At 41.8% G+C, this 25250-nt stretch overlaps 1 protein-coding gene across 2 annotated transcripts; it reads right to left on the bottom strand.

Annotated features, from left to right (window-relative positions):
* On the bottom strand, positions 1 to 25165 carry LOC117398343 (zinc finger protein 219-like). Of its 2 annotated transcripts, none has more exons than XM_033997337.3 (5): positions 25053 to 25165; positions 11721 to 11838; positions 8412 to 10401; positions 5500 to 5646; positions 1 to 3286 (listed from the first exon to the last, which is right to left on the bottom strand). In XM_033997337.3, exons 3-5 carry the CDS (start codon positions 10396 to 10398, stop codon positions 1875 to 1877), a joined length of 3546 nt encoding a protein of 1181 aa, XP_033853228.3. In that variant the 5' UTR covers positions 10399 to 10401; positions 11721 to 11838; positions 25053 to 25165; the 3' UTR covers positions 1 to 1874. The 2 variants fall into 2 exon arrangements, with proteins under 2 accessions (XP_033853228.3, XP_058872887.1); XM_059016904.1 differs by lacking the exon at positions 25053 to 25165 and adding an exon at positions 24565 to 24623.
* Positions 25166 to 25250: the final 85 nt, after the last annotated feature.

The following is a 25250-nucleotide window of genomic DNA, read 5'->3' on the forward strand; positions in this document are numbered from 1 at the left end:
CATCTTGCAAGAAATTATTATCTCAATAAAGATTAAGGTGCAAAGAATTTTTTTTTTTTTTTGATGCAGCTGGTCCCCGTTTTGTAGTGGAGTACTTACCGATCCACAACAGAACCTCAGTAGAAGAAACCTCAAAGCATTGTACAGAATTTGGTCTGGGGAATGGGTTGACGGTGGTCCTGCCTTCAACGAAGCTTCTTTCTCGTATCGTATCTCCAAATACTCAACCATTAAATCAAGTAGAAGAAGCTTTTCTACTGAACTGAGAGGTTTTTAAGCACTGGGGTATCCCTCTGGATACATCAGCTTCCTATCTGTGGGTGTATCGGAAACAGCCTGAAAATAAATGCTTAAAGAGAGCTAGGGATTCCCAGGAGCTGTAATGTTTTTAGCAATCTTTTCAATATAACCTGGTCCAAAAAGTTCTTCTGCTATGTACCAGGACCAGAGGACACAGCTGGAAACGAAGTGAACACAGTTTTAGTTTTGAGATCAATCAGCTACCAGACAAGCAGAGATGGGCAGACCGGCCTACTCTCGTTTGCATATTATGTTCTTGTTTTGTTATGTCCCTAGAAGGATTTTTATTTTCTTGTTTGAAAAATAGCAGCAACACTTGGTGCAAGCAAGCACTTCCAGGTTTGGGTGTACATTCCTGTGGGTATCAAGAGCTGCTCAGTAGTGTTTCAGGCTTGAAATAACATGTATCTTGGGTTTCTGTGGGTTATTTTAAGATCAAGGTGGCAAAATTAATGAGAAGAGTTTCATTCTTTGAGAAGAGTTTCTCCGGACTGAGGTTCTATTGTGACGTAAAGGCTTTGACATTCTGCTGTTGTCTACAGCATTTTCACAAGAAACAAAATACAGATACATTAACTTCCCCTTCATGTAGTCCTAACAGTGCTTTGTAGAATCCAGGAATCTCCCTCCCAAAGGGCAATGGAGGACCCTGGATTAAAAAGGCTAGGCCGCACAATAAAAAAACAAAAAACAAATTCAAAATACAAAATAAAAGAACAGTCCACAGTGCTTTGCTTCCAGCGAATCAATCAACAGTCTTCAATATTATTATTATAATTTTTTTTTTTTCCACAAAAAAAAAAAAGCTACAGGTTTCTACCGGGTCTCTAAAGAGTTGTTGGTGTTTTACTACTGACTGCCCTAGTGGTTGGGATCAGGGGTTCAACCCTTCTCCAAACTGGTTTTGATCCACAACTTTCCAGAAAATGTTTGTGCCCTTTCTTGTAGCATTTTCAGCCAAGCTTTTAAGCATCTGGCGAATTTACTTCAAGAAAAAGCAGTCAGACAGTTTTGTTAATTTTTTTTTCACTCCTAATACTGGCACTTGGTGTGAACGACGAAAAACAGCTTAGTGTGCTCCGCAGTAAAAGTGAGAACCTTGAGAAACATTCAGGATTCTTCAACCATGGAATGAACAAGAGCATGCTCTGCTTTGCCCCGAGAACAGTGGTTCTAAAACCCACCTTCTCTTTTCCAAAACATAATTTTATTTTAGTATTACTGAATATTTTACGGATGAACAATGCCCTTCAAAGATTTGAGAAACACTGTTCTGCAAAATAGCTTTATGCAAGAGGGTATCCATCTTGAGGTTCCTCCAAGGTTCTTTACATTTTCAGAAAGTCTTTTAATACTGGTTTCAAGGCTTACTCTTTAGCTCCAAGTTAGACCTTTGTCACAAAAATCTACACTACAAAACAATGTAGGCTTTAGGCCTTTGTTCTCACATAGTATTATGAAACACAGACAAAGGTTTAGCAAAGGCTACAGGTGGCCTCCACAAACTGTTGGAACACTTGTGTTGAAGAAGAACAAGGGGCCCTTTGCCTTGTTCAGGAAAGGTTTCCTGCAGATTAAGAGCTAAGGCTACCAGGTTGCTTGTCTTGGACGCCTGCTTCCTCCACCATCATGGGGGGGTGGTCTGTTGTTTGGGTCTCCAGTCTTGGCAATCCTTCCAGGTCTTCCATATCTTCTAGATCATCTTGGTCTAGAAGGCCTTCTTCATATTTCAATGTGGGTCTTGGTCTTACTTCTTCTCCGTCAATCCATGCAGGAGACACACTTGGGCTGTGATCATCTGCTTTGTCAATTTGTTTTTTCTTTCTTTGTGGGTCTTCTTCTTCCTCATCCGCCTCTAGCTCTCCTATACCCCCTTCTGTGCCTTCAGTACGTTCTCCTTCGTCCTCAAATTGGACAATGTTATCCACTGCTGTACCTTCTTGAACTTTGCCGAGTCTTCCATGATTTTCAATACTTCCCTGCCCTTCCTCTCCCTCAAAGTCTTCTTCAAATTCATCCTCCTCCTCCTCTTCCTCTTCTCCTTCGTCTGATTCTTCTCTTGGTAAACCTCCAAAGTCCAGGTCCTCCACTGTAGAAGCCCCAGGAGATGCCTCCAAAGGGAACTCCCTCAACATCCCATTCGCTTGACCGACATCCTTCACACAAGAAGAACCTTGGCTGACATCCATCTCTGAAGTTGAAGAGTTGTCCAGCTGCTCTTCTCTTTCCCTATCAGGCTTCCACCCACGTGCAGCTAGCAGGGACAAGCCGTAACCAGCCCAGGATGTCTGCTGGTCACGGGTCCGGCTCCCTTCCTGGCTCCTCTCCCTCTCTTTCCTCCTCGACTTGCTAGTGTGGTTGACTTGAAGGTGCATTGCCATGAGCTCAACAGAAGAAGTGGTAAAGGGACAGAAGAGGCAGTGATGGAGGGTTACGTCATCTGGAGTCTCCTGCGAAGGCCTTTGGGACAGGTCCAACGGCTCAAATTCAGCCCTGCCGTTAGTTGTTGCTGCCGGGATCTTGTTGGTAGTCTGTGGTTTCCTCCTGGACACTTTGGGTAGAGGGACAAGCTTGGCTCTTTTGGATCCCCCCTGTGGGCCTTCTCTCGCGCGATTCCGGAATACCTGGAGATCCTGGAAACCTTGAAACCCCCCCTTGTGTTCAGAAAGGCTCTGGAACACCTTGTTGAAGTCTGCCAGGCCAGTCTGCTTGTCCTCAGGTTGTGTAGAGGCTGTCCTCTGAGGTGGTGGCCACTGTGGAGACATGGTCTTTCCAGAGAAATTGGCAGCAGATGACACACTTAGCCCTCGGCTCCCAAAATCTGCCCGTCCGAGGGTGGACTTCTTGGTGCCCAGGTCCCGAGCCGAGGCGTGCCCCTCTGCGGAGGCATTGCGCTGTTCACGGTGGTGCCGCTGGAGATGGTACTTGAGGGACCCAGACTGGGTGCCAGCGTAGTCACAATGCGGACACTTGTAAGGTCTCTCCCCTAGGAAATGAGACAATAACAGCAGACCAGTTCATTTATTTAAAGCTCAATTCTGTTGTATTTTTCTTATTTTTATAGTAAAGTAGGATAAGTCATGCTGGACCACACACAGGATGTACTGTATAGTCTTTCACAAGGATCAGCTAAAAGATGTATAAAAATACACCAGCTTTTGAGACCACAGAGGTCTCTTCTTTTAGGTGCGAAGTGGTAACTCTCACTTCCAGTCACTATATAGGGTATATAGGTAAGTGCAGTTTTGAAAGAAACACATGTTATAGCTAGGCTTGCTCTTTTTTCAATGTTTATTTTTCCAAGGGGTTCACAAAATCATAGATCCCTCACATTTTAGAGTATTTGACTGTGGTTCTTCATTGGAACACCCTGAAACCTGTTAATTAGGGCAGCAGTAGTGTGAAGTAGCGGTTAGGGCTCTGGACTCTTGATCGGAGGGTCGTGCGTTCAATCCCAGGTGGGGGACACTGCCGCTGTACCCTTAAGCAAGGTACTTTACCTAGATTGCTCCAGTAAAAACCCAACTGTATAAATGGGTAATTGTATGTAAATATAATGTGATATCTTGTAACAATTGCAAGTCACCCTGGATAAGGGCATCTGCTAAGAAATTAATAATAATAATCATAAAACTAGTTTCGACGCTCAGTTTTTGGGTTATTTCAGTGCAGTTGAGCTGATCTGAGGATGCTGGTATTTAAAGGGAAAGCATTAGGTATGATTGACACCTGTTTTATTTGTCGGATCTAAAATAAATCTGTTTATTTTAGGTGAGTGATGTATAACGCCAATTTGTAAGGCATCTTAAAACGACTTCTAAAAAGTCTCATGCATTTCACCATTTGCGGATATGTGTTTAATCAGACATCCACTAATTTCCCTATTTTGACAATTTTCCCAGGTTTTCAGTTACAGCAAATCAAAACTTGTGCTGTATTTATTTTATTTAAAAAAAAAAATACTTACACTAATCTTTTAGAAATGGGGAATTTCAAGGGGGACTTGCATATGGCACAGCAATGGGTACATTTCACAGTGAAAAAAGCAGGTTGTATTAAGCAAAGAAACTGATAGCAATTACAACGAGCTACCACAAGATGGCAGCACTGTCAAAGTCCTATATGTCTTGAACGCAGCTTTACAAGCATTTGGAGAGAATGTTAGTATTTTAGTGTACAGTAATGTGCAAATGTATTGGAACAGCCCAAGACGTGTCATCTAATTCCTTTACATACCTACCTGCAAACACCAGGCACTCGTATATGAAAATGTTAGACCACTTTGTGCTTTAATTAGGCATCTTAAACAGCTTCTAAAAAGTCTTGCATTTTACCATGTGTTCCTTTTCTCTTTGAAATGAATTGCATGTGTGGCCTATTAAAGTCATCAATTAGACGATCACTAATTTGACTATTTAGACAATTTTCCAAGATTTTCAGATCCAGCAGTTTGATTTCATAGTCAATCCAAACAACAGAAGCAATGGGGAGTGCTAATACATGTGCACAGTGGTCATCTATCTAGCAGTAAATGAAAAATGCCTGCATAATCAAAATGTATAGGTGGAGTCATCACAATAATGCAGCTACTGTGAATTTACAGCAGCTATATTTCCTTAAGAGGTCTGATAAAACCTATAAATGTTCTGAATGTCACTAAGCTGAAAACAGGTTCAATAACCTGTTGCTTACAGCTATGACCAAAAGTTTTGCATCAGTACGTTAACATATTGAATTGCATACCACTTTCTAGTCTTCCACATATGTAATGAAAAACTGACAACAATTGAAAAACTTGACATTTCAAAATCTAACATGAAATACTGTAGTGCTATTATGGCTTCCGGTAGACTTTTGTGATATCATTTTGCTGTTTCTTTGATTACATGATGTTAAATAAAATATCTAAATTATGTTCATATAGTTTTTTTTTAATTATTATTATTATTTTATTTATTGTCTCAATCCTAAACTTCTAGGCGAGGCAAAACTTTTGGCCATAGCTGCAGTTTCTCAGATCTAGGCAGATCACAATTCAAAACGAAGCACCAGCCAGGCCTATCTCTGCAGTTTAGATCATCTTTCTAAGATGTGAGCAGATCACAAGCCAGCAAGAAGCACTAACCAGCCCTAACCCTGTTTCTGAGTTCATCCTTAGGAGCGGATGACAATCCAAGAAGCTAGCAAGCCTGAGCTCACCTGTGTGGACCCTGAGGTGCACTTTGAGGTGGTGGGAGGATCGGAAGGTCTTGCCGCAGTAGGGACAGTCCTTCCCAGCAGCCCCTCTGATTCTCTCGTGCTGCGCTGGGCCGGGGGTGGGCCTGTTATCTCGGAGCCCGTTCTCTCCTGTACATCAGAGCCACACACACACAGGCATACATCAGTGTCAATGCAGGCTTATTACTGTGAGCAACTCTATCACAGCACACCTATCACTGGTCCCCTACCACTGTTCTCTCACTGGCCCACTATCACTGGTCTCTTACTGGCCCCCTATCACTGGTCCCCTGGTTCTTTGCTTTTGGGTTATACTGATTATATTTTATATATATATATATATATATATATATATATATATATATATATATATATATATATATATATATATATACATACATACATACATATATACTGTATATACACACACATATATATATATATATATATATATATATATATATATATATATATATATATAATACATGGATGAAGTCTATATTTGCATCCTGAGCCATTCGAAAAAAAAGGCATAATACTGCAGTAGTGACGTCAAACTTGCATATTCGTCTAGAAGATTATACTTGACCTTTGACCCATATGACTCCAGTGCACCCCGACCACTTTCAAAGAAAATGTCTGGTTTTAAATCACTCGACAACACCCACAATTCGTGTTTTTTTTGGCACTTTTAAGAAATCTGTCTTACAATCATCCTCCACCAACGGGAGCACCAAACAAGCGAGCGAGACAAATAATCTTCGACTCCGACAGCAACTAAAAAATAAAATAAAAAGCATACCCCACTGAAACACCTTTTCCTTAAAAAGACATTATTTTTTGCAGTTCATTATCTACCCAGTTTAATTCACCATTCCTAACGCTCTCGTAGTTTATGACATCACATAAACACCCTAGATGGAATTATTTTACTTTAACTAAAACCTATCATTCTCTCTCTCTCTCTCTCTCTCTCTCTCTCTCTCTCTCTCTCTCTCTCTCTCTCTCTCTCTCTCTCTCTCTCTCTCTCTCTCTCTCTCTCTCTCTCTCTCTCTCTCTCTCTCTCTCTCTCTCTCTCTCTCTCTCTCTCTCTCTCTCTCTCTCTCTCTCTCTCTCTCTCTCGGTATATATCAACTGTCACAGCTTTATACCAGAAATATTTCCCACTTACCCAATCACCAAATCTCCCATTATCTCCTGCTCTCCCTTTATTTTAGAGGTTAGGGTTAAATATACATTGAATAGAAAGGAGAATGTGTAATTGAATGCTGTGCTCTGTCCATGCTTGTAAATAGTGTATCATGTTGTGTTTTAATTTGTGTTAATACTTATTTTAGTAGAACTGTGAATAAGGATGCAGTTAAGTATGTGTGCATCTTATATCAACAGGACCCAGCAAAGGGTTACGTTTGGGCTTAGAATACTTCCATGTGAGAATGCTGATGGAATGGAGTACAGTGTGGACCCTGATTGGAGGCTGCCCCTGGCCTGTTCAGTCCTGTAAAAATCATCTGTTTTGAATGGATTTTTGAAACGTGCTCAGTAGCATTACTAATTCAACAGCTACCTGATTTCCTGCCTTTTTGCCTGATTGCTCATGCTTAAACCTCACAGTAGCAGGTCTACTTGGTTCAGCAGAGACAACAGCATAGGGGGAGAATTATGCGTCCTATATTTTGACGCTATGAAATTATGGCAATTATAGGCTTTATTATGAACCACCAGTAAATGAAAATCCTTTTTTTTTTTAATCTTTTTTTAATTTGTTTTTATCAAATTCTGTATTTGACCGTTTTTTGTTGAATGGTTCATTGTGTGTGTGTGTGTCAGTGTGTGTGCTGTGTGATCCTTGTGATGATACGCGCTGTAGAAATGGGAGTGGTTGTTGTTGTTCTTGTAGTTATGCGATCACTGAAGGTAATGTGTGGTTTTTTTCCATGTTCGTTGTTCAATTCTCTTTTTGACTGATCCCAGTTCAAGGTATTCCCAACTGAGTCATTTCCATAAGCAGCTGGCTTCACTGCATAAATATTTGTGCTGTTACAACCAGCTACCACAAGATGACAGCACACGATAAAAGAAGAGTACTATCACAACAAGTGACTACCATTCAAAAGTTGTGCGCAGTCGTACCTGCAGGAACACAAAGCCACTTTGTGGCTTGGAGCTTGGTTTCAGGAGACTAGGTTTCAGGCCCCTGCACGGCACACCGGGGAGACTTGGGGTTTGATACAGCAACCTCAAACTAGGTCTCCCGGTCTCCTGGAACCAGGTTTCAAGCCGCTGTTCCTGAAAAAGGGGTTTCATGTTCCCTCAGCTTTAGAAATTCAGGACAAGCATAGTATATTGATTTAAAACCTAAATCTTTGTTACTGCATCTAAAACAGCCCCCTTTGGCCTCAGTTACTATCTGTCAAGAAGAAAGAATAAAACACAGAGCTCCCCTTGATAGCTACTAGCTTCCTGCAGATTCTGCCACTATTAATAAAACTTGGAATGCTAAAAAAACAAGGCATCCCTGTGTCACAGCAGTGCCCTTTACTGTAAGGAATACAGACACACAGCTTGTGACGCAAGCACTGGTGAAACCACCGGTTAGTGTCTAGCTACCCTGCAACCCTGTTAAGAAAACATAAAATCAGGTGTCAAATATATAACAAGTATATCAGCAGAGCAACATATATCCATTTGTAGTTCGACTAAAAGAAACTGGTCACACTGTTCGACAAGCTTTTCAAAAGCCTTTATCAAGGCCGCACACATTAAACCCTGCTTGTACTTTTATTTATTTAAGTTTATTTCTACATAAAGGGATAAAAAATATATTCCGTTTGGAGGTGAAATTAGTTATGTGTAGAAGCCATAATATTTATACAAGCCGAAATTGTTCTTACCTTGAAACACAGACAGGGGCGGGGGATAGGTACCCTCTCCTTCTCCTCCTGCTGCTCCAAGCTTCCCTCCAGCTTGACTCGAACCCTGGGCACTGGCTTTGAGAGCAGCCAGGGGCCTGAAAGCCAATCCTGCACGTGCCCACTCCTCTCTGTCCCTCTGCGCTGTACCCTCCCCCCCATTCTGGGGCCTCCGGACGTGCACCCTGGCATGGGCCACGATCTGGTGCAGTGTTCTGAAGACCTTCCCACAATCCGGGCATTCCCAGGGGGGCTGGGCTGAAGACTCCCCTCCCAGGAGACCACCGAGGTAGGCCCTGACCTTCTCCGCTTCCCCTGCTACCGAGCTGCTCTTCTGCTGCTGACCTGTTGCTAAGCTACGAGCCACCAGCTGCCACACCGCGTGGCTTCCACCGCCCATCTCCGCCACCTGGGCAGCTGCTTGGAGGCGCTCCACGCAGCTGCCACCTTCTGACGGCTGGCCAAGGTTGAGGTAACCCAGAAGGGCGCTTTTCCCAGCTTCTCCAACGCTGGGCCCTGGTGCTAAGAGCTTGCTCCAAGCCTCACGCTCTTGGTTGCCTCTTCCTCCAGCCAACAGGAGGCCAGAATAAAGGGCTCCATAGGCCTGCTCTCCTGTGAGCCCCCGGGCTGCCTTGCCGGAGTCTCCTTTTCCTTGATTCCCACCACCAGCCGCATTCCCTTTGAGTCCCAGCTTGTTGAGGTGGACCTTCATGTGGTTCTTCAAAAACCAGGGTTCCTTGAAGCCTCTTCCGCAGACTTGGCATTTGTGATCCAAGGAATCCTTGTGTTTCCGCATGTGTCCCTTTAGAAACCAGGACTGGGTAAAGGCCTGGCCGCACACCTCGCATTTGAAAGCAGGAAGCACAACTGCCGGGGGTGGCTGTGAAGCGGAGGCAATCGCGGGAGTCTCAGCGACTGCTGGTTCTGCTAATCCAGCGAGATGTTCTCCTGCCACGTGGGCCACCAGATCTTCCTCCAAGGCGGCAGAGAAGAAGCAGAGGCTGCACTTGTACGGGTTGTGCAAGATCCTCACGTGGCGGGCTAGCTCTGCAGCAGTACGGAACTTCCCCTTGCAGGACGTGCAGCGGAAGCCGGACGGAGTGAGGGGAGAGGGAGAGGGAGGGGGAGGAGATAAAACAGCTAGAGGGATTGGGGGAGGAGTTTCAATATCTTTGGTAAGACTCTGACCTCTCTGGCTGGCTCTTTCTACCAACTCCACCAGGATCTGGCTTTCCTCGCTCGGCTTCATTCCTGAGTCTCCTGGCTCGTCGTCACCAGTGGCCCCAATGTCTGGCCTGTGGATCCTTAAATGGATCTTAAGGTTGCCCTTCTGGGCTGCCCGGTGGCCACAATAGGGGCAAACGAAGGGCTTCTCTCCCGTGTGGATGCGCATGTGCAGCGAGAGGATGCTGTTGAAGCGAAAGCGCTTCCCACACACCCTGCACGGGTATTTCCGCGCCCTCCTGGGGTTGCACTCGCTGTCCGCAGAGTCTGCCACGCCCCCCTGGCCATTGTGGAACTGCTGGAGATCCAACTCGTCATCGAAGCTGGGGTCCCGGTCACCATCCAAGGACATGGCAGCTTCCAGAGCCCTGGGACTGAAACAAGGGATGCCAAAGCCTAGAATCCCAGCAGGGACCGGGCTGCCTTCCTGCACCCCTAATGAGAGGGGCCCTGGCGGGCTGGGGCAGGCATTCTGGAGCCCCAGAGCGAGGATCTCTTCAGGTTCAGGGCTGTCCAAGCTTGGGTCTTCATCTGGTTCCCCCAGGAAGAAAGCTGGGTGAGGGGGGAAGGGTTCCAGTGTCTCTCTGTCCTCAGGGGACATCGCCTCAGGGCTGCACTCCTGCATGATCAGGGGAGAAGGAAGTGGCTCCTCCGGGGAGAGTGGGGAAAGCGCCTCCTGCTGTTTGGGAGGGGCAAGTGCGTCGAGCTCAGGGAGAGCTGGGAAGCAGTCTGAAGACATTTCCATTCTCTGAAGAAAAGAGAGATAGAGATAAGAATCTGGGATCATTCAGTCTGTGCACCCTCCCACATTTTAGAGTTATGCATTTATTTTGAGATTTTAATGATCTTATTTTTACAAGGTGCTAGCTGAGCATAATCATAAGTGAAGCAAAACAAATCTTGAAATAAATATAAATCTGTAAGGTCAGGCAATGTTCTGCCTATTGTAGAGGCAACACAGTGAAATACATGTCTGTTTTTTTTGTTTTTTTTAAATTTTATACATGTATATATAATTTGTTGTTCCATACCAGTACCATTACAAGAATCTGAATTACATCTCAGCTGCGTTTGTTTGCTAAGTTGCTGCGAGTTTTATATTTTATGTTTTATGATTGACTATGTGTTTTGTTTCACTTCTTATTTCTTGTGTTTGATGTTGTTTGCTTTGGTGGTGGGAGCCTCTTGCCAGGTCGACATTGTAAATTTGCTCTCAGTTGACTCACCTGGATAAATAAAGGTTTTGATTGATTGATTGATTGATTGATTGACTTTAAGGTAAGTTTGCTTTTTACGATAAGAGATTATACAGTAAAAGGTATTGAACTGTTGGGGCTAGAGAGTTGGTTAACAGAACAACTTTACTATCCTTAAACTTTTTATCTCTTAAAGGGTAAGTAGGGGTGTTCTGAAAAATATAGCAATACGCATCCCCTTGTGTTGCTACAACCATTTAGGGCAGCAGTGTGGAGTAGTGGTTAGGGCTCTGGACTCTTGACCGGAGGGTCGTGGGTTCAATCCCAGGTGGGGGACACTGCTGCTGTACCATTGAGCAAGGTACTTTACCTAGATTGCTCCAGTAAAAACCCAACTGTATAAATGGGTATGTAAAAATAATGTGATATCTTGTAACAATTGTAAGTCGCCCTGGATAAGGGCGTCTGCTAAGAAATTAATAATAATAATAATAATAAAAGAGCTTTGAAACAGACTTTAAAGTTTTAAGAGTAAAAAAGTTGTCAGGATGTTAACAATGAAAAGAAAGGTGACAGGTACGTTATTTAAACAGTTGTAGCAACAAGTGGGGACGTATAACGCTATATTTTTTCGGAACCCCGCTGCTTACTCTTTAAGACATAGGTAATAAAAACAGCTGCCACTGGTAACAAGCAGCCTGGCTAATTTACTCCCCTAATCTCTTTTTCAGAGAGACCTGAATGGGAGGCTGGGAATGTTCACTTCACAACACTAAACTCACCAGTAGCCAAAACACAGACGTGACATACAGAAAGAATATGCAAAACAGGGTTAGGGGAACGGTATATCTGATCCATTGTGATTACTTACTGCAAAGATCCAGGTCACATGCTCCAACCCAGCGTGCTGATTGGATGAGATGTGTCACACAGTGCAGACGGTGTATGCTGTTTTCTAGACTGCCTTTAGCCCCAGCAGCATTCTTGTTCTGAAACGAAAAGCAGAACGCATTCAAAATCAAGAGCGACCTTTATTTCTCCATGTCAGAAACCCATTGATATTCCACACCCATGTGCAGAGACAATCTGAACAGTGCAACCCCATTCACACAGCCTCGACATGGAACATTCATCAGGCTAACAAATAATCACTGACAGTCATTTAGAAGACAGTACCTCCAAATCAGCTCTACCAGGCAAGAACACACATGTGTATTTTTGTTTCATCCAAATGTGTTTTTAAATTAAAATTTTCATCTGATTAGTTAATAATCAATAACAGCAATTGACTTCCCAATACAAAGTGCATGGGAGTCTACCAGAAGTTGGTAGAGATGTATGACTATAAAGTAGGTGGTAAAGATCATAATATAAGGATGCATTTTTGCAAAGTTATAAAAGCTTCAGTATGTATATAATGGGGTGCCTGGATTCTAAGACCTGCAATTGTACCATGTTTCCCGTCTCTGCTATGCTTTATAATATTTTTGTTTTTTGTTTTCAACAAACGAGAAAACAAGGAGGCCATTCAGTCCAACTCAGCTCGTCCGGTTCCGAGCAGCTGATTGATCTCAAAACTCTGTCAAGTCGGGTCTTAAAGGATCCCAGTGATTTTGTCTCAACAACATGACTAGGCAGCCCATTCCATCCCCTCACCCCTCTCTGTGTAAAGACGCGTCTCCTTTCTGTCTTCCTCCACTTAATTTCCAGCTGTGTCCTCTGGTCCAGCTGTGGCCAAAGGTGTAGCATCACCCTATAGAATGAACTAATTTTGCTTTATAAAGTCGAATGAAACCTACAGAATAATGTTAACATATTGAATTACACACCACTTTGTAGTTTTCCAAAAACTGACACAAAAAAAAAAATAATGTGACATTTCGAACTCGAACATGAAATACTACTGTACTACGATAATGGCTTCCAGTAGACTTTTGCAAAATCATGCTGTATTTTCTTTTAATTGCATGATGTTTAATAAAAGATCTAAATGATGTTCATATTATTATTATTATTATTATTATTATTATTATTATTATTATTATTATTATTATTATTATTATTATTATTATTATTATGTCTCAATCCTAAAATTCTAGGGGATGCAAAACTTTTGGTCAACCAGTACAACCAGTACATCTTCATTGAAGGTTCAATTTTAAAAAGCACCTGAGCAGGTTTTAACAATGAAACTGCCAGAACATTGGCATGAGGAGGAGGCTTGGTGGTCCAGTTCAAATCCCGGCTCAGCCACTGACTAGCTGTGCGTGTGAGACCCTGAGCAAGTCACTGAACCGCCTTGTGCTCCGTCCTTCGGATGAGAGGTACAACAAACAAGGTCCTATTTGAAGCAGCAGCAGTTGATGCATAGTTCACCCCCTAAGTAAGTCCTGTTGGATAAAAACATCTGCTAAATAATAATAATAATAATAATAATAATGAAAACAGAACATGTCAGTGTGTTTTGTAAACAGTGTACAGAAAGGCATTTGTTCTCCTGTGACAGGATGGGCGAGAGCAGTTCTGTTTCCCCGCACACCCTTCCTGTAGGAACGCAGTCAGTTCCCAGGGAATTCACTCTGTACTGCTCTGCAACACTCAAAGCAATCTGACATCAGGAAAAAGTCTGAACCAAACTGTCTTCAATGGAACTGCATGGACTGGGCTGCCACTGGTAGAACGATATCACAGAATGCTAAACATACAGTAGCATTCTCAAATGATGTTCAAAGACACTACAGGGGATCTGTATAGAAAAAAAAATGTACTAACCGTTTCCCTTCTGCTCTACCAATCAATCAAGACCTTTATTTATCAAGATGAGTCAACTGAGAACAAATTCTCATTTACAATGTTGACCTGGCAAGAGGCTCACAGCACCACAGCAAACAACCTCAAACACAATAAATAAGAGGTAAAAAACACAATCAATCATCCATAATAATCCTTAAATCAGCTCTTAAAGTGGGGTGGGGGGTGGGAAACCGACAGGGATTGCTTCTCCTCATCGCGAAACAGCAAACCCTACTGGCCAGACACCGAGCACATTCAGAGTCGATAAGAAGCAGGGCTGGTCTCTGTGCTCCAGGATCGGTAGCCCCGCCCACCTCTGCTCTGGATTGGTCGGTGTAAAAGCGATTCTGGCTTTAAGTTTGTGAGATCGGAGGACGCTCACACGCCCCCAGAACGTCTGTGCTGTGTGAGGACTCGCTGCGGTGATGAGAAAAAACATAATTGGACATTCCAAATTGGGGGAAAATAAATAAAAATAATAATTGGTCACTCTAAAATTAAAAAAAAACACAAACAAAAAAACAAAAGCAAGACATTGTCTATATACTCACACGTCCTTCGGATGAGACATAAAGCCAAGGTCCTATTGGAAGTGACTCTGCAGCAGCAGTTGTGATGCATAGTTCACCCCTTAGTCTCTAAGTCGCTTTGGACAATAGCATCTGCTAAATGACTAAATAATAATGACAATAACAATGTCCAGCCAGCACCATTCTGAACAGCTCCCTTGTTGAACAGCATACACGTCTACACGTCCACAAAACGAGCTAGCTCTTGAAAGAAAATTGGCGCTTATCAAAAAAGATGAACGTTTACCAAAACCAACCCAAAAAAAGCAAAGTGAACAATTGACAATCGCAAGGCAAACTATCAGACACTCTAAAAAGAAACGTTGCCCATTCCTGACTGCAGCAGAAAGAGCCTGAATCCTGCATGCAGGTACAGTGTGAACAAGAGAAGGTATTTCTATGGGAATGGGTTAAACAGGCTTGTGTTAATAAGAGGTAAAGATTTTGTTGAGGCATTGTTGTTTAAAGTTTGCTGAGGCATTACTGTGTTTGTTATACTGTGTATGTACAGTAATAATTTTTTTAAGTGTTGGTTGCGACACTACCTATCACACCGGTGGCGACAGGAGCGTGTCATGTGATAAGCAACTCTTCTCTGATTTGTCAGTTGCCTAGCTGCCGCGTGACAAAATTGCAAAAATAGACACCATCCCTTCAGTGTCACCCCATTGCATCCAGCGTAAATGGTTCCTATCAAAAACTACATTTTTACCCTTTACCACTCGCTAACAAACCTTAGTTTACAGTCGTACCCGTTATGATACTTCGACTGTGCTTTCCAAAGCATTGCCCTGTTGTTACTATTGAACATCACAGTACATATTAAGGATGCCAGTTGTAAGAAACTCCCAGACCCTTCTCGTTCCCTCCTGTTTTGGCCAAGCTTCTCTTCATTGGGGATTCTAGCAGAGAGAGAGAGAGAGAGTGAGAGAGAGAAGAGAGAGAGAGAGAGAGAGAGAGAGAGAGAGAGAGAGAGAGAGAGAGAGAGAGAGAGAGAGAGAGAGAAGCAGCACACGAGCAGTGCTGGCAGACTGCACCAACACTCCCAAACCTCGGAGTGCCTGGCCTGAGGTCAGTGCTAATTGTTTAAAGACTTCCAGAGGAAACAACGGCAAATCGTCCCACTACTGCAGCCAACGAGACCGCCCAGATTCACAGAGGGGGAGAGAAGCACAGGCAGCACAGAAAGAGAAAAGCAGTTGCAAGCAAATAATCTATAGGGATTCTACTGACTGGTGTGCAGCATGCATCCCTTGACCAAGGTGGTTTTTCACTTGGGGTTGGTTACGTAAGAACATAAGAAAATGTAAATACAAAAGGAGGTCAGTCAGGCAATCTGTGCTTAAAGGATCCAAGTGATTCTGCCTCAACATGGCTAGGTAGCCCATTTCATACCCTCACCACTCTGTGTGAAGAAGTGTCTCCTTCCATCTGTCCTAAGTCAATCTCCACTTAATTCCCCCCCCCCGTCCCCATCCCCTCAAAAGGCGTGCCCCCCCTTGAAGGGCGTGCCCCCCGGTTTCAGAATCACTGTGACCAAAAGTTTTGCATCACCTAGAATTTTAGGATTGAGACATAATTAAAAAAAAAATAATTAAAAAAGACACGCACCAGTATTTGCACATGTCGTCTGCACATCCAATACACACTAAAAGGGCAATCCCAAAGGGTCTAGGAATAAGAATACGAAGAATATGCTCAAAAGAAAGTGACTATGTAAAACAAAGAAATGAATTAAAAATAAATCTTGAAAAAAGAGGATACAAAGAAATAATTAGAGACGGAGTTAAGAAAAGCAGATAAACTAAAAAGAGATGATCTACTGGATTACAAAAAGAGAGATAAAACGGTCAAAAGAGTCCCATTAGTAATGACTTACTCTAAACTTTTCCTTAATATTTCTAAGACAGTTTAGAAACACTTGCGGATTCTACATAAGTCAGAAAAATTGAAAAAAGTATTTCTTAAGGCCCCAGTTGTAGCATTCAAAAGAGCGGCTAATTTAGGTGATATTTTAGTTCACAGTAACCATAAAAGAATAATTGACAGAATAGGTTCTAAAAATACTTGCAATGGCACATGCAAAGTGTGTAAATACAAACCTATAAATACCTCCAAACACATGCTCCCTTGAGAAAGCTATGTACAACATACCGAAACACTGGGCAGCTGGCTCTCTGAGCTAAATATATATGTTATATATGAACATAACTTAGATTTTTTTTTTTTTTTAACATCATGTAATCAAGGAAACCACAAAATTATATTGCAAAAGTCTACCGGAAGCCATAATAGTAGTACAGTAATTCATGTTAGATTTTGAAATGTCAAATTTTTCATTCAGTTTTTCTTTAAGTATAAAACTACAAAGCTGCATATAATTCAATATGTTCATGTTACATTATTCAACAGGTTTCATTTGACTTTATGAAGCTAAATTAGTTAATTCTATAGGGTGATACTGCTGTACGCCTCCTAGTATGTACCACCAGCAGCTATTTCACTTTCTGTGTTACTGTGGCGTAAAATACATTTCAACAGAAATTTTAACTAGAAACTGGCAAGTGTTTGGAATTTGTTGAGAAGGTGAACAAAACTGGACGGAAGGGGCACCCTTTCTCTTAGGGGGTGAGGCAGCAGTTCAGTCTCCATGCCTAAAGCCTGCCCTGGACACAGACAGGTTTTGTTATGTGGGCTAATGTCCACCGACTGCAGTCACTCAAACCAGGAGGTGAAGGGCAAGTGCGTTAACCAGCCTGCAGAGTTCCTGCTGGGACCTCAATACAATGAGCAACACTGAACCAGAGAATTGAACTTCTGTTCCAAACAGCGATGACAGAACAAACTAACAAAGCCGTCCGGTTTCTCACAGCACTCAACGAAATGCTTCAGATTCACAGCATACCAGCCTCGCACTCATCTGGCACGCAGACCTTTCATGGCAGGAAAACAAGCTGGCAAGTGTTACCGCAGCCTGTTGAAGTAAAACTTTTACCTTTATTAAAAACAGCAAGAACTCAAATTCGGTTCGTTTCAATGACTCCCCCCAAGCATGCTCTCTTGGCTTTGGCGTTAGCCTGTTCTATCCCCCCACCCACCCTCCCACACAACTACCTGACAAGCTGGCACAATTACTCCTTAAGAGAATGGGTGCTCCCTCCAGTCCAAGGCAGGCTTGAGGCATGGAGACTGAACTGCTCCCTCCCTCACCACCCTAAGAGAAAGGGTGCTCCCTCCAGTCCAGGGCAGGCTTGAGGCATGGAGACTAAACTGCTCCCTCCCTCACCACCCTAAGAGAAAGGGTGCTCCCTCCAGTCCAGGGCAGACTTGAGGCATGGAGACTAAACTGCTCCCTCCCTCACCACCCTAAAAATTGAATGAACCTGTAGTGGAACATATCCATTAAAGTACTATTAAGACCCCTGCTTCTTCCAGTCATGCCAGGAGCAACACTGTAAAACAAATATCAGCCATTTCAATATAACCCGCAAACGGAATCTAAATGTATATTTGTTTGGGCGAGTGGTGTTTTTTTTTTTGTTTGTTTTGTTTTTTTTGCCAAGCTCTGCCTGCTTTATTGAAAACAAATTACAAATATAACAACATCTACAACGACACAGACCTGGGCTCTTTGTTCGAAGGCAGATTTGGCTGGCAGTGCCCTTTCTCTCTCCCGCTCCCCTCCCCCTCTCGCTCAAACTGAACTGCGGCAGTATCCTCATCTCTCTCCATCTGCACCCATCAGCCCTGCCAACTGGGGCACGGGCCAACTGGCCGCTTGCCAGGGAATGCTAATCACATCAGCTGGTGCCACAAGCTGGCCAACCATCGTCTTACCAGGGGAAAGCACCCCTATCAAGATGCAACAGGGAAGAGGAAGAAGATAAAGAAAACAAAAACACTGGTACTAGATATTAAAACCAAACAACTATGAAAGCCAAGGTGCTGTAGATAGAAATTCCAAGCAATGCATGTTTTCTGTAGTCTGTCATACAGAAAACTGTATAATGTTTGTTCTGTAGTAAATACAAAACAGTATAGCTGCTCTTGTCTGTGAAACAGAAGCGCTGCTATTATTAGCAATACCAAACCATCGGTAACAGTATAGCCACTAGAGTTCTGCATATCCCCAATGGGGGACAAAGTGGGGGTGGATGTATAGACATCCATATGAAAGGCACACTTTAGAGTTTTGTATATACCAGTTGCTAATCCATACTGGATGAGACGTACCCTGGTAAACTGGTTTAACAAAAAACAGAACTGTTTGGTTGCCTCGGCCCGCACTGAGAGTGTTTTAACACTTTGAATCTCTCACAGATGAGTAAATGCATGAGTCACGTGTGTACATACAGAGGGGCATCCCCATATTATGATACTCTTAAAGACAAGCCCTTGTTTTGTCATAATTGAATAAGAGCCTTAGATATACACAAAGGCATTGGTTCTCAAAGTAGGTTCTTCCCAGGCAGACATTCTAGAAACGTCTTATTTGTAAAACAGCATATAAATATCTAACTATCTATCTACATATATATATATATATATATATATATATATATATATATATACACACACACACACACACACATACAGTCAACCATGATATCCCTTCAAAGCAACTGAGCATACATTAAGGGGGGTTGACATTATCATAAATTCACCAGTAACCTAACAAACCAAACAATCACGTGCAAATTTAAACCGATTTAAGTTCTCTTCCAAGTCCTCATACTTTCCTGTACGCATTCTTTTAGTAGTAAAAGCCATTTGAGAGTTGTGATCACAGGCACTCAAAACTGCATTCCTGCGTTTATTGAGATTGTTATAAATATCTGTATACAATTCTGTAAATGGATCTGTATAAAATTTGCGTCTCTGTCTCTTAGGGAGCAGGTTGCTGACATTGCTTCCGATTGTGATGGTCTGTTGAGAAACCTCTCTCTCTCTCTTTCTCTCTGTTTGTCACAATTATGTTTTTCAAGGTAGTGGGCAGGTCTTGCAGAGTTTGACCTACAGGCAGACGGTAAGTCAAACAGACAGTATCCTACACCTCCAGATTACACTCAATAACATGCTAACCAAGGTCCTTGGCGAGTTTTGTCACTCTCAGTCAAACACTTCTCTAGATATACACCAGTGTGCACATTTATTAGAACTCCCCATTGCTTCTGTTGTTTTGATTTGTTGTGCGTATGAAATCAAACCGCAGATTGCCTAATTGAATTGATGACTTTAATAGGACACGCATGCAATACATTTAAAATAGTAAGAGAAAAGGAACACATAGCCACAAATGGTAAAATGCATGAGACTTTTTAAAAGTTGTTTAAGATGCCTAATTCAAGCACAAAATGGTTTAACGTTTTCACACCTGGGTGCCTATTGTTTCTATATCACTGATTACTGATCGGAAATTGAAATTCTCACCCCGAGGTGTTTTCATGCAGGTAGGTATATAAAGGATAGAAATGACATATCTTGTTGTGTTCTAATACATTTGCACACTACTGTATACAAAACTTGTCTATTAAGAACATGACTCCATAGTTCTGCCTTGCCTTTGAACTCCTTTTCAGAAAGCAGGCCTAGTTTGTTGACATTCCCCAAAAGCCTGTTTTTGCAGTAGGTACACAAGCTTCCTCCCACAATGAACACTGCTTGACTCTGTGAACAAAGTACAGTGGGTATGCCACCTCTACCGAGGACATGAATCTCATCTTCAAACCCATTATTGCTTTTTTGTTTGTTTTTATCCCCATTTTGAGGAGCTAATTAGCATGGTTACCAAGAGCCAGCTGAGAAAACAGAGGTTGTTTGTAAAACCGTTTAACTATGTTAGTATGTGTTGGCACTTGTTTAATTTTAAATGGTGTAACAGACACTGCCTATCCAACAGAACGTTTTTTCAGATTGTAGAAAGGGTGGTGTTTTAATGCTGGTACTCAGGTTTACTGTTTAGAAAGATTGTTCCGGAACCCCCTGCAGTGCTTATACGAAACACATTACCTTTGCTGTGTCCAGTGTTGTCCACAGCGCAGCAATTTATTTTTCAACATATTCCCGATTGTTTTTTGCTATTCTTTTTATTCGCACATGGTAGGAAAATCAGCTGGGGAATTTTTCAATTTCTGCTCCGCTCACCAGAAAAAAAGAGAATTTTTCTTCTGAACATCACAGTGTATCCAGTTCATGCTCCCTCCTGCAACACTGCTGGGGACTGAAATGAGTGGCGTGTCATGGGAAAATAGGAGGCACTTTTTTACAGAGAATTGTGAGGGTCTGGAACCAACTCGCCAGTAATGTTGTTGAAGCTGACACCCTGGGATCTTTCAAGAAGCTGCTTGATGAGATTCTGGGATCAATAACCTACTAACAACCAAACAAGCAAGATGGGCTAAATGGCCTCCTCTCGTTTGTAAACTTTCTTATGTTCTTATGTTCTTATATGAATTTATAATCTACTGTGCTAGCATTGCCTGCTATGTGCTGGGCAGAGCCTCGTTGTACTGTACACAGGGCAATGCTGGTGGGACCGCACTATATAACACTAACATAAAACCCTGTACAGAACTACAGTGCAGAAGCTATCAGTCAAATCTCTCATTTCTCACTTTAATTCTTAATACAAACTCTGTTGACAGCTAGAAAGTTCAGCTGCTGAAGTACTTTTACTGTTTATCTTGGTTGTCTTCCAGTTCTTTCATTAAATACAAGAAATAACGTTTTGTAAATGGATCTGAAACTCCAAATTCCACGAAGGTTGGAGCAGGAATAAATCGGGAATTGAAACAAAGCTGACTGATGTGTTAACGCTGATCTGGACTGGTCAGTACTTAAGAAAAATCACTGCTTTCACACTATGTAACAAGGTAGTAAGAGAGAGAGAGAAAGAGAGAGAGAAAGAGAGAGGGAGAGAGAGAAAGAGCGAGAGAGCGAGACAGATATCCCTTGCCATCGCTGTAGACCAACAACAAACATGTAGACACTTTTTTTTAATCTTTTTTTTCATAAAAAAGATGACTTATGTAAGAGGTTGCAAACTTACTACCCCAGGACCACAACCAAGCATCTTAACCTCAATGCAAAAGAACCAGCTAGTTCCGACTTGGCACCCAAAATAGGGTGCCAAGTTTACCTAGATTGTGTTTAACTTGGCCACCTGTAAATATATCTGAACATTGCTGACCCTTTTTTCTATCTATATAACCTGTCCCTTTCTGTTAATGCCTGGTTCCTTCTTTTCAGACTCTTTTTGTTTCTGTACAGAAAAGAAGAAGGAGGGAGGTGACATTGACAAGAGTGGTACTAAATTGGTTTGACTGGACAGCTGCAAGCATAGTACTTTAAAAAAAGGATAGAAAGATATCCGACTTGCTGCGTGTGTTTCGCTCTCTGGTTGTAAATCGTGGCTTGAACTGTTAGCCACAGTGGAGTTCCCTACAGCTTGAATTCATTTCCCTGGTTTCACCTTTCCCTGAACTTTCCTTCTCTCACCTGACACCCCATTAGCTGCAGCAGTCAGTGTAGGGAATATAAATCACAGACTGATCCAACTAGTACGGGAGTCCAAACACCACATTCATCAGTGTTAGCTTAAAAACCTCTTTGAACCATCCACCTTTATTTAAACGACTGTGACAGCACTACTTAAACAGCTACAGTAGCAGCTCTGAGTTATGAACCCCTTGAGAATGGAGTCGGTTCGTAAGCCTGAAATGTCTGTAACCGAAAATGAGTTTTCAATGGTTTTAATAAATGTGCACACCTGCTATCTACACCCTCAATCTGGATAATAATTCAAGGATACAGCACAGTAAAGCAATACTCATGTTGTCATAGTTCTAGTCTTTAAAACCATACTATACATGGAGAAAGGCAAAACTGAAGTTACCACTGAAACTGTAACTATAGCAAAGATTTAAACGTCCAGGAAAACACTGAAATGTCTTTCTTGCTTCTTACTAATGTCTGCATCCCGAAATGTAATGATATTATCAAATATTTCTTAAGACTTTATTATTTATTCGAATCATCTTAGTGGCAATACTTATAAGAACATTATATGAATTGTCAGGGCTGGAAATACACAACTATGTCTTGAAAATTTCTTTTTTTTACTCGGTTTATATCTGTCCAGAGACATTTCACAGGCACAGTACCAGCCAAGTTAAAATAAAGGGGTATTCTAATACTTCATGTTAATTGTACAACCCATTTTAGTGGCATTTTTACACAATTACACATAGCAGGAAAGAGGCCTATAGGGAATCTGTGGAAAGTTTTGTACACAGAATGTGCTTCATTTAAGTTTATGCATTTCAACAGTGAGGCATGCAAGCTAAAAACACTGGAATGTATGAAGTTTAAAAATAAACAAGCCTTTAGCCTAGAACGGTTTTCACCCGAGGGTCGACAACACTTATGGACAAGAGGAGGCCATTCAGCCCACCAGAGCTCACCCAGCTCCTGGTAGCTGATTGATCTCAGAACTTTGTCACTGGGTCTTAAAAGGATCCAAGTGATTCTGCCTCAGCAAAATGACTAGGCAGTCCATTCCGTACCCTCACCACTCTCTCCTTCCCTCTGCCTATCTCCACTTAATTCCCAACTGTGTGTCCTCCGGTCCTGGTTTCTGTGCTGTGCTTAAAGTATTGGTTCGGGTTAACTATGTCAAGTCCTTTTAAGATTTTAAAGACCTCTGTCACGTCTTCCCTAATTCTTCTCTAAGAAAAGGACTCAATGGTGCTTGGTTTGGTCATTCCTCTGGTGAAATGTGTCTACCCTTCGGTCTCTGTCTGCACAATTGCACCTTGCTGAGGCTGGGCATGAACCTGTGAAACCGCACACCGCAACAGAGAGTCTTAACCACTGTGCAAAAGAGCTGGGCTCGTCTGCATTTGGGGTTTTAGAGCGTTTAATCTCCTCTCACTTCACCAACAGGGGACAGAGTATTACACAACACTGCCCGTTACATCATGAATGTTGTTTTGTTTGTTTTTGTTTTTTAATTTCGCCTTGTCAAGGCAACATCTCATACCCACATAAAAGATGAATTTAACAAATTTTGACTGAAGGGAATGTTGACAGCAAACTTCCCTAGACTTGGATTGCACAATTCTGGCTATGACACAGATGATTCTATTTTAATATTAACCCCCGTGTCTCTCAAATACTTCCAAAATAAAACAGAACTCACACAAAGGGGAAAAACAATGCTTCAGCTGTGTGTTAGATCACGGTACATACATTCACTGTATGGGCAGAATCATCTCGGAATACATTTACTACGAAAACAAAAACCGGCAATGGTTTCTATTCCGTTATGCATTTGTAAAAGAAAAACCTTGAGCAGTATCTGTGAACACACTTGGGGCCTCTGGAGAAACACCGACACAGCCACCGAGTTTATAAAACGCATTTTGGGGTTGTTATACTGCTTACAATAACATATTATGGAGAAAAACATAACTTGGAGCAGAGGTTCTATAGTTTCAAAAACGATATGTAAAAATAAAAAATAAAAAAAACTTTTTTTTTCCTTTTTTTTAATGCACCAACTTACACTAGAAAATATTTGTCAAGTGCATTCTGTAGATCACACAACACAGCAAATTAATTAAGCACATTATATATATATATATATATATATATATATATATATATATATATATATATATATATATATATATAAACAGCTAGTCATCAATCGAGTTTTGCAGCCAGCGCTTCTATAGTATTACTGTACATTCGTTTATGGAAATCAATTTAAATAATCGAATGCAATGCGCCAATGCCTTGTGCTACTGCTTGTCACTATCGCTGCCTCGCTTTTTTTTTTTTTTTTTTACCACAGCGAGGATTTAGAACAAAAGATTACAAAAATGTGGCATGATGGCCCTCATTTTGTATCCTTTTCTCCGCGAGTTACCATCTCTCCCTCTGCATCGCTATTCCACAAACAAGCAAGCGGCATGGTTGCAAAATATGAACCAGTTGTCAGAAAGACGAACTTAAAAGATACACAATTTCCCTGCCCGCCTATAGGTATTCTGTAAATACAACTGCGTTGAACTAGCAAGTTGTGCGGGTTGGGTAAAATACATGCGATGTTACTGTTAGGTCACTCACTACAAACTACCGTGCTACTGGGACTATCACGATTAATACATTAAAAAGCTTTTATAAAAACGTAAGCGACACATGTTCAAAACACTTACGCTCCAGTTTAAAAAAAATAATAAACACATTGAAATCTATAATAATAATAATAATAATAATAATAATAATAATAATAATAATAATAATAATGCAAAGATGAATGTCATATGTAGTACTTGAATAAATGCACACCATTCATTTAAGTTTCCCCCACTTCCGACAAAGTTCAGCCTTTTTTTTTTTTTTTTTTTTTTTCTAATCAAGTTCTCCCGTTCCGGACATCTTTCTTAGGAACCTTGAACTCAAATATCTGTACTTCAAACGTGTAGGGGTATGATGTTCTTCTCCGGGGTTCTGTGATTGTATATACCCCAGCCCCCACGCGTCTCTACCCTCTCGTATCTAACACTGCTACTTCTTAAACAGAAGAAAGAATGAAAAAAAAGTGTGTGTGTGCGCGCCTGTACAATTTTAAAACCGACCGGCTGTACAGATTGCTGAAGATGATCACTAGAAAAAGCTAAATCAGACGAAAACGACGAAAAAAAACCACAAACGCAAAAAGAAAGAAGTCATCCATCTGTTTAGGGATTGTACTGCAAATGAGGTACATATTAGTTAAATAAAAAATAAAAAATCATTAAAAAATGTGCAATGAAAAAGTAAGATTGGATACTCACAGCACTACAGCGACCGAAGAGATTAGCAATGCTGTACGTCATGATTACGTTTCAGCTGAATTAAATACATTACGAGGGGGGAAAATGGAAAGCGCTTTAGTTCTTGTATGCTTGCCCGCCCCCCCCCCCCCCCCCCCCCCTGTCTCACGATTTTTTTTAACGATATTGTGTTTGCATGATAGGGGGGGGGGGGGGGGA

The sequence above is a fragment of the Acipenser ruthenus genome, chromosome 54, assembly GCF_902713425.1.
Source record: "Acipenser ruthenus chromosome 54, fAciRut3.2 maternal haplotype, whole genome shotgun sequence".
In the NCBI taxonomy this organism is placed as follows: Eukaryota; Metazoa; Chordata; class Actinopteri; order Acipenseriformes; family Acipenseridae; genus Acipenser; species Acipenser ruthenus.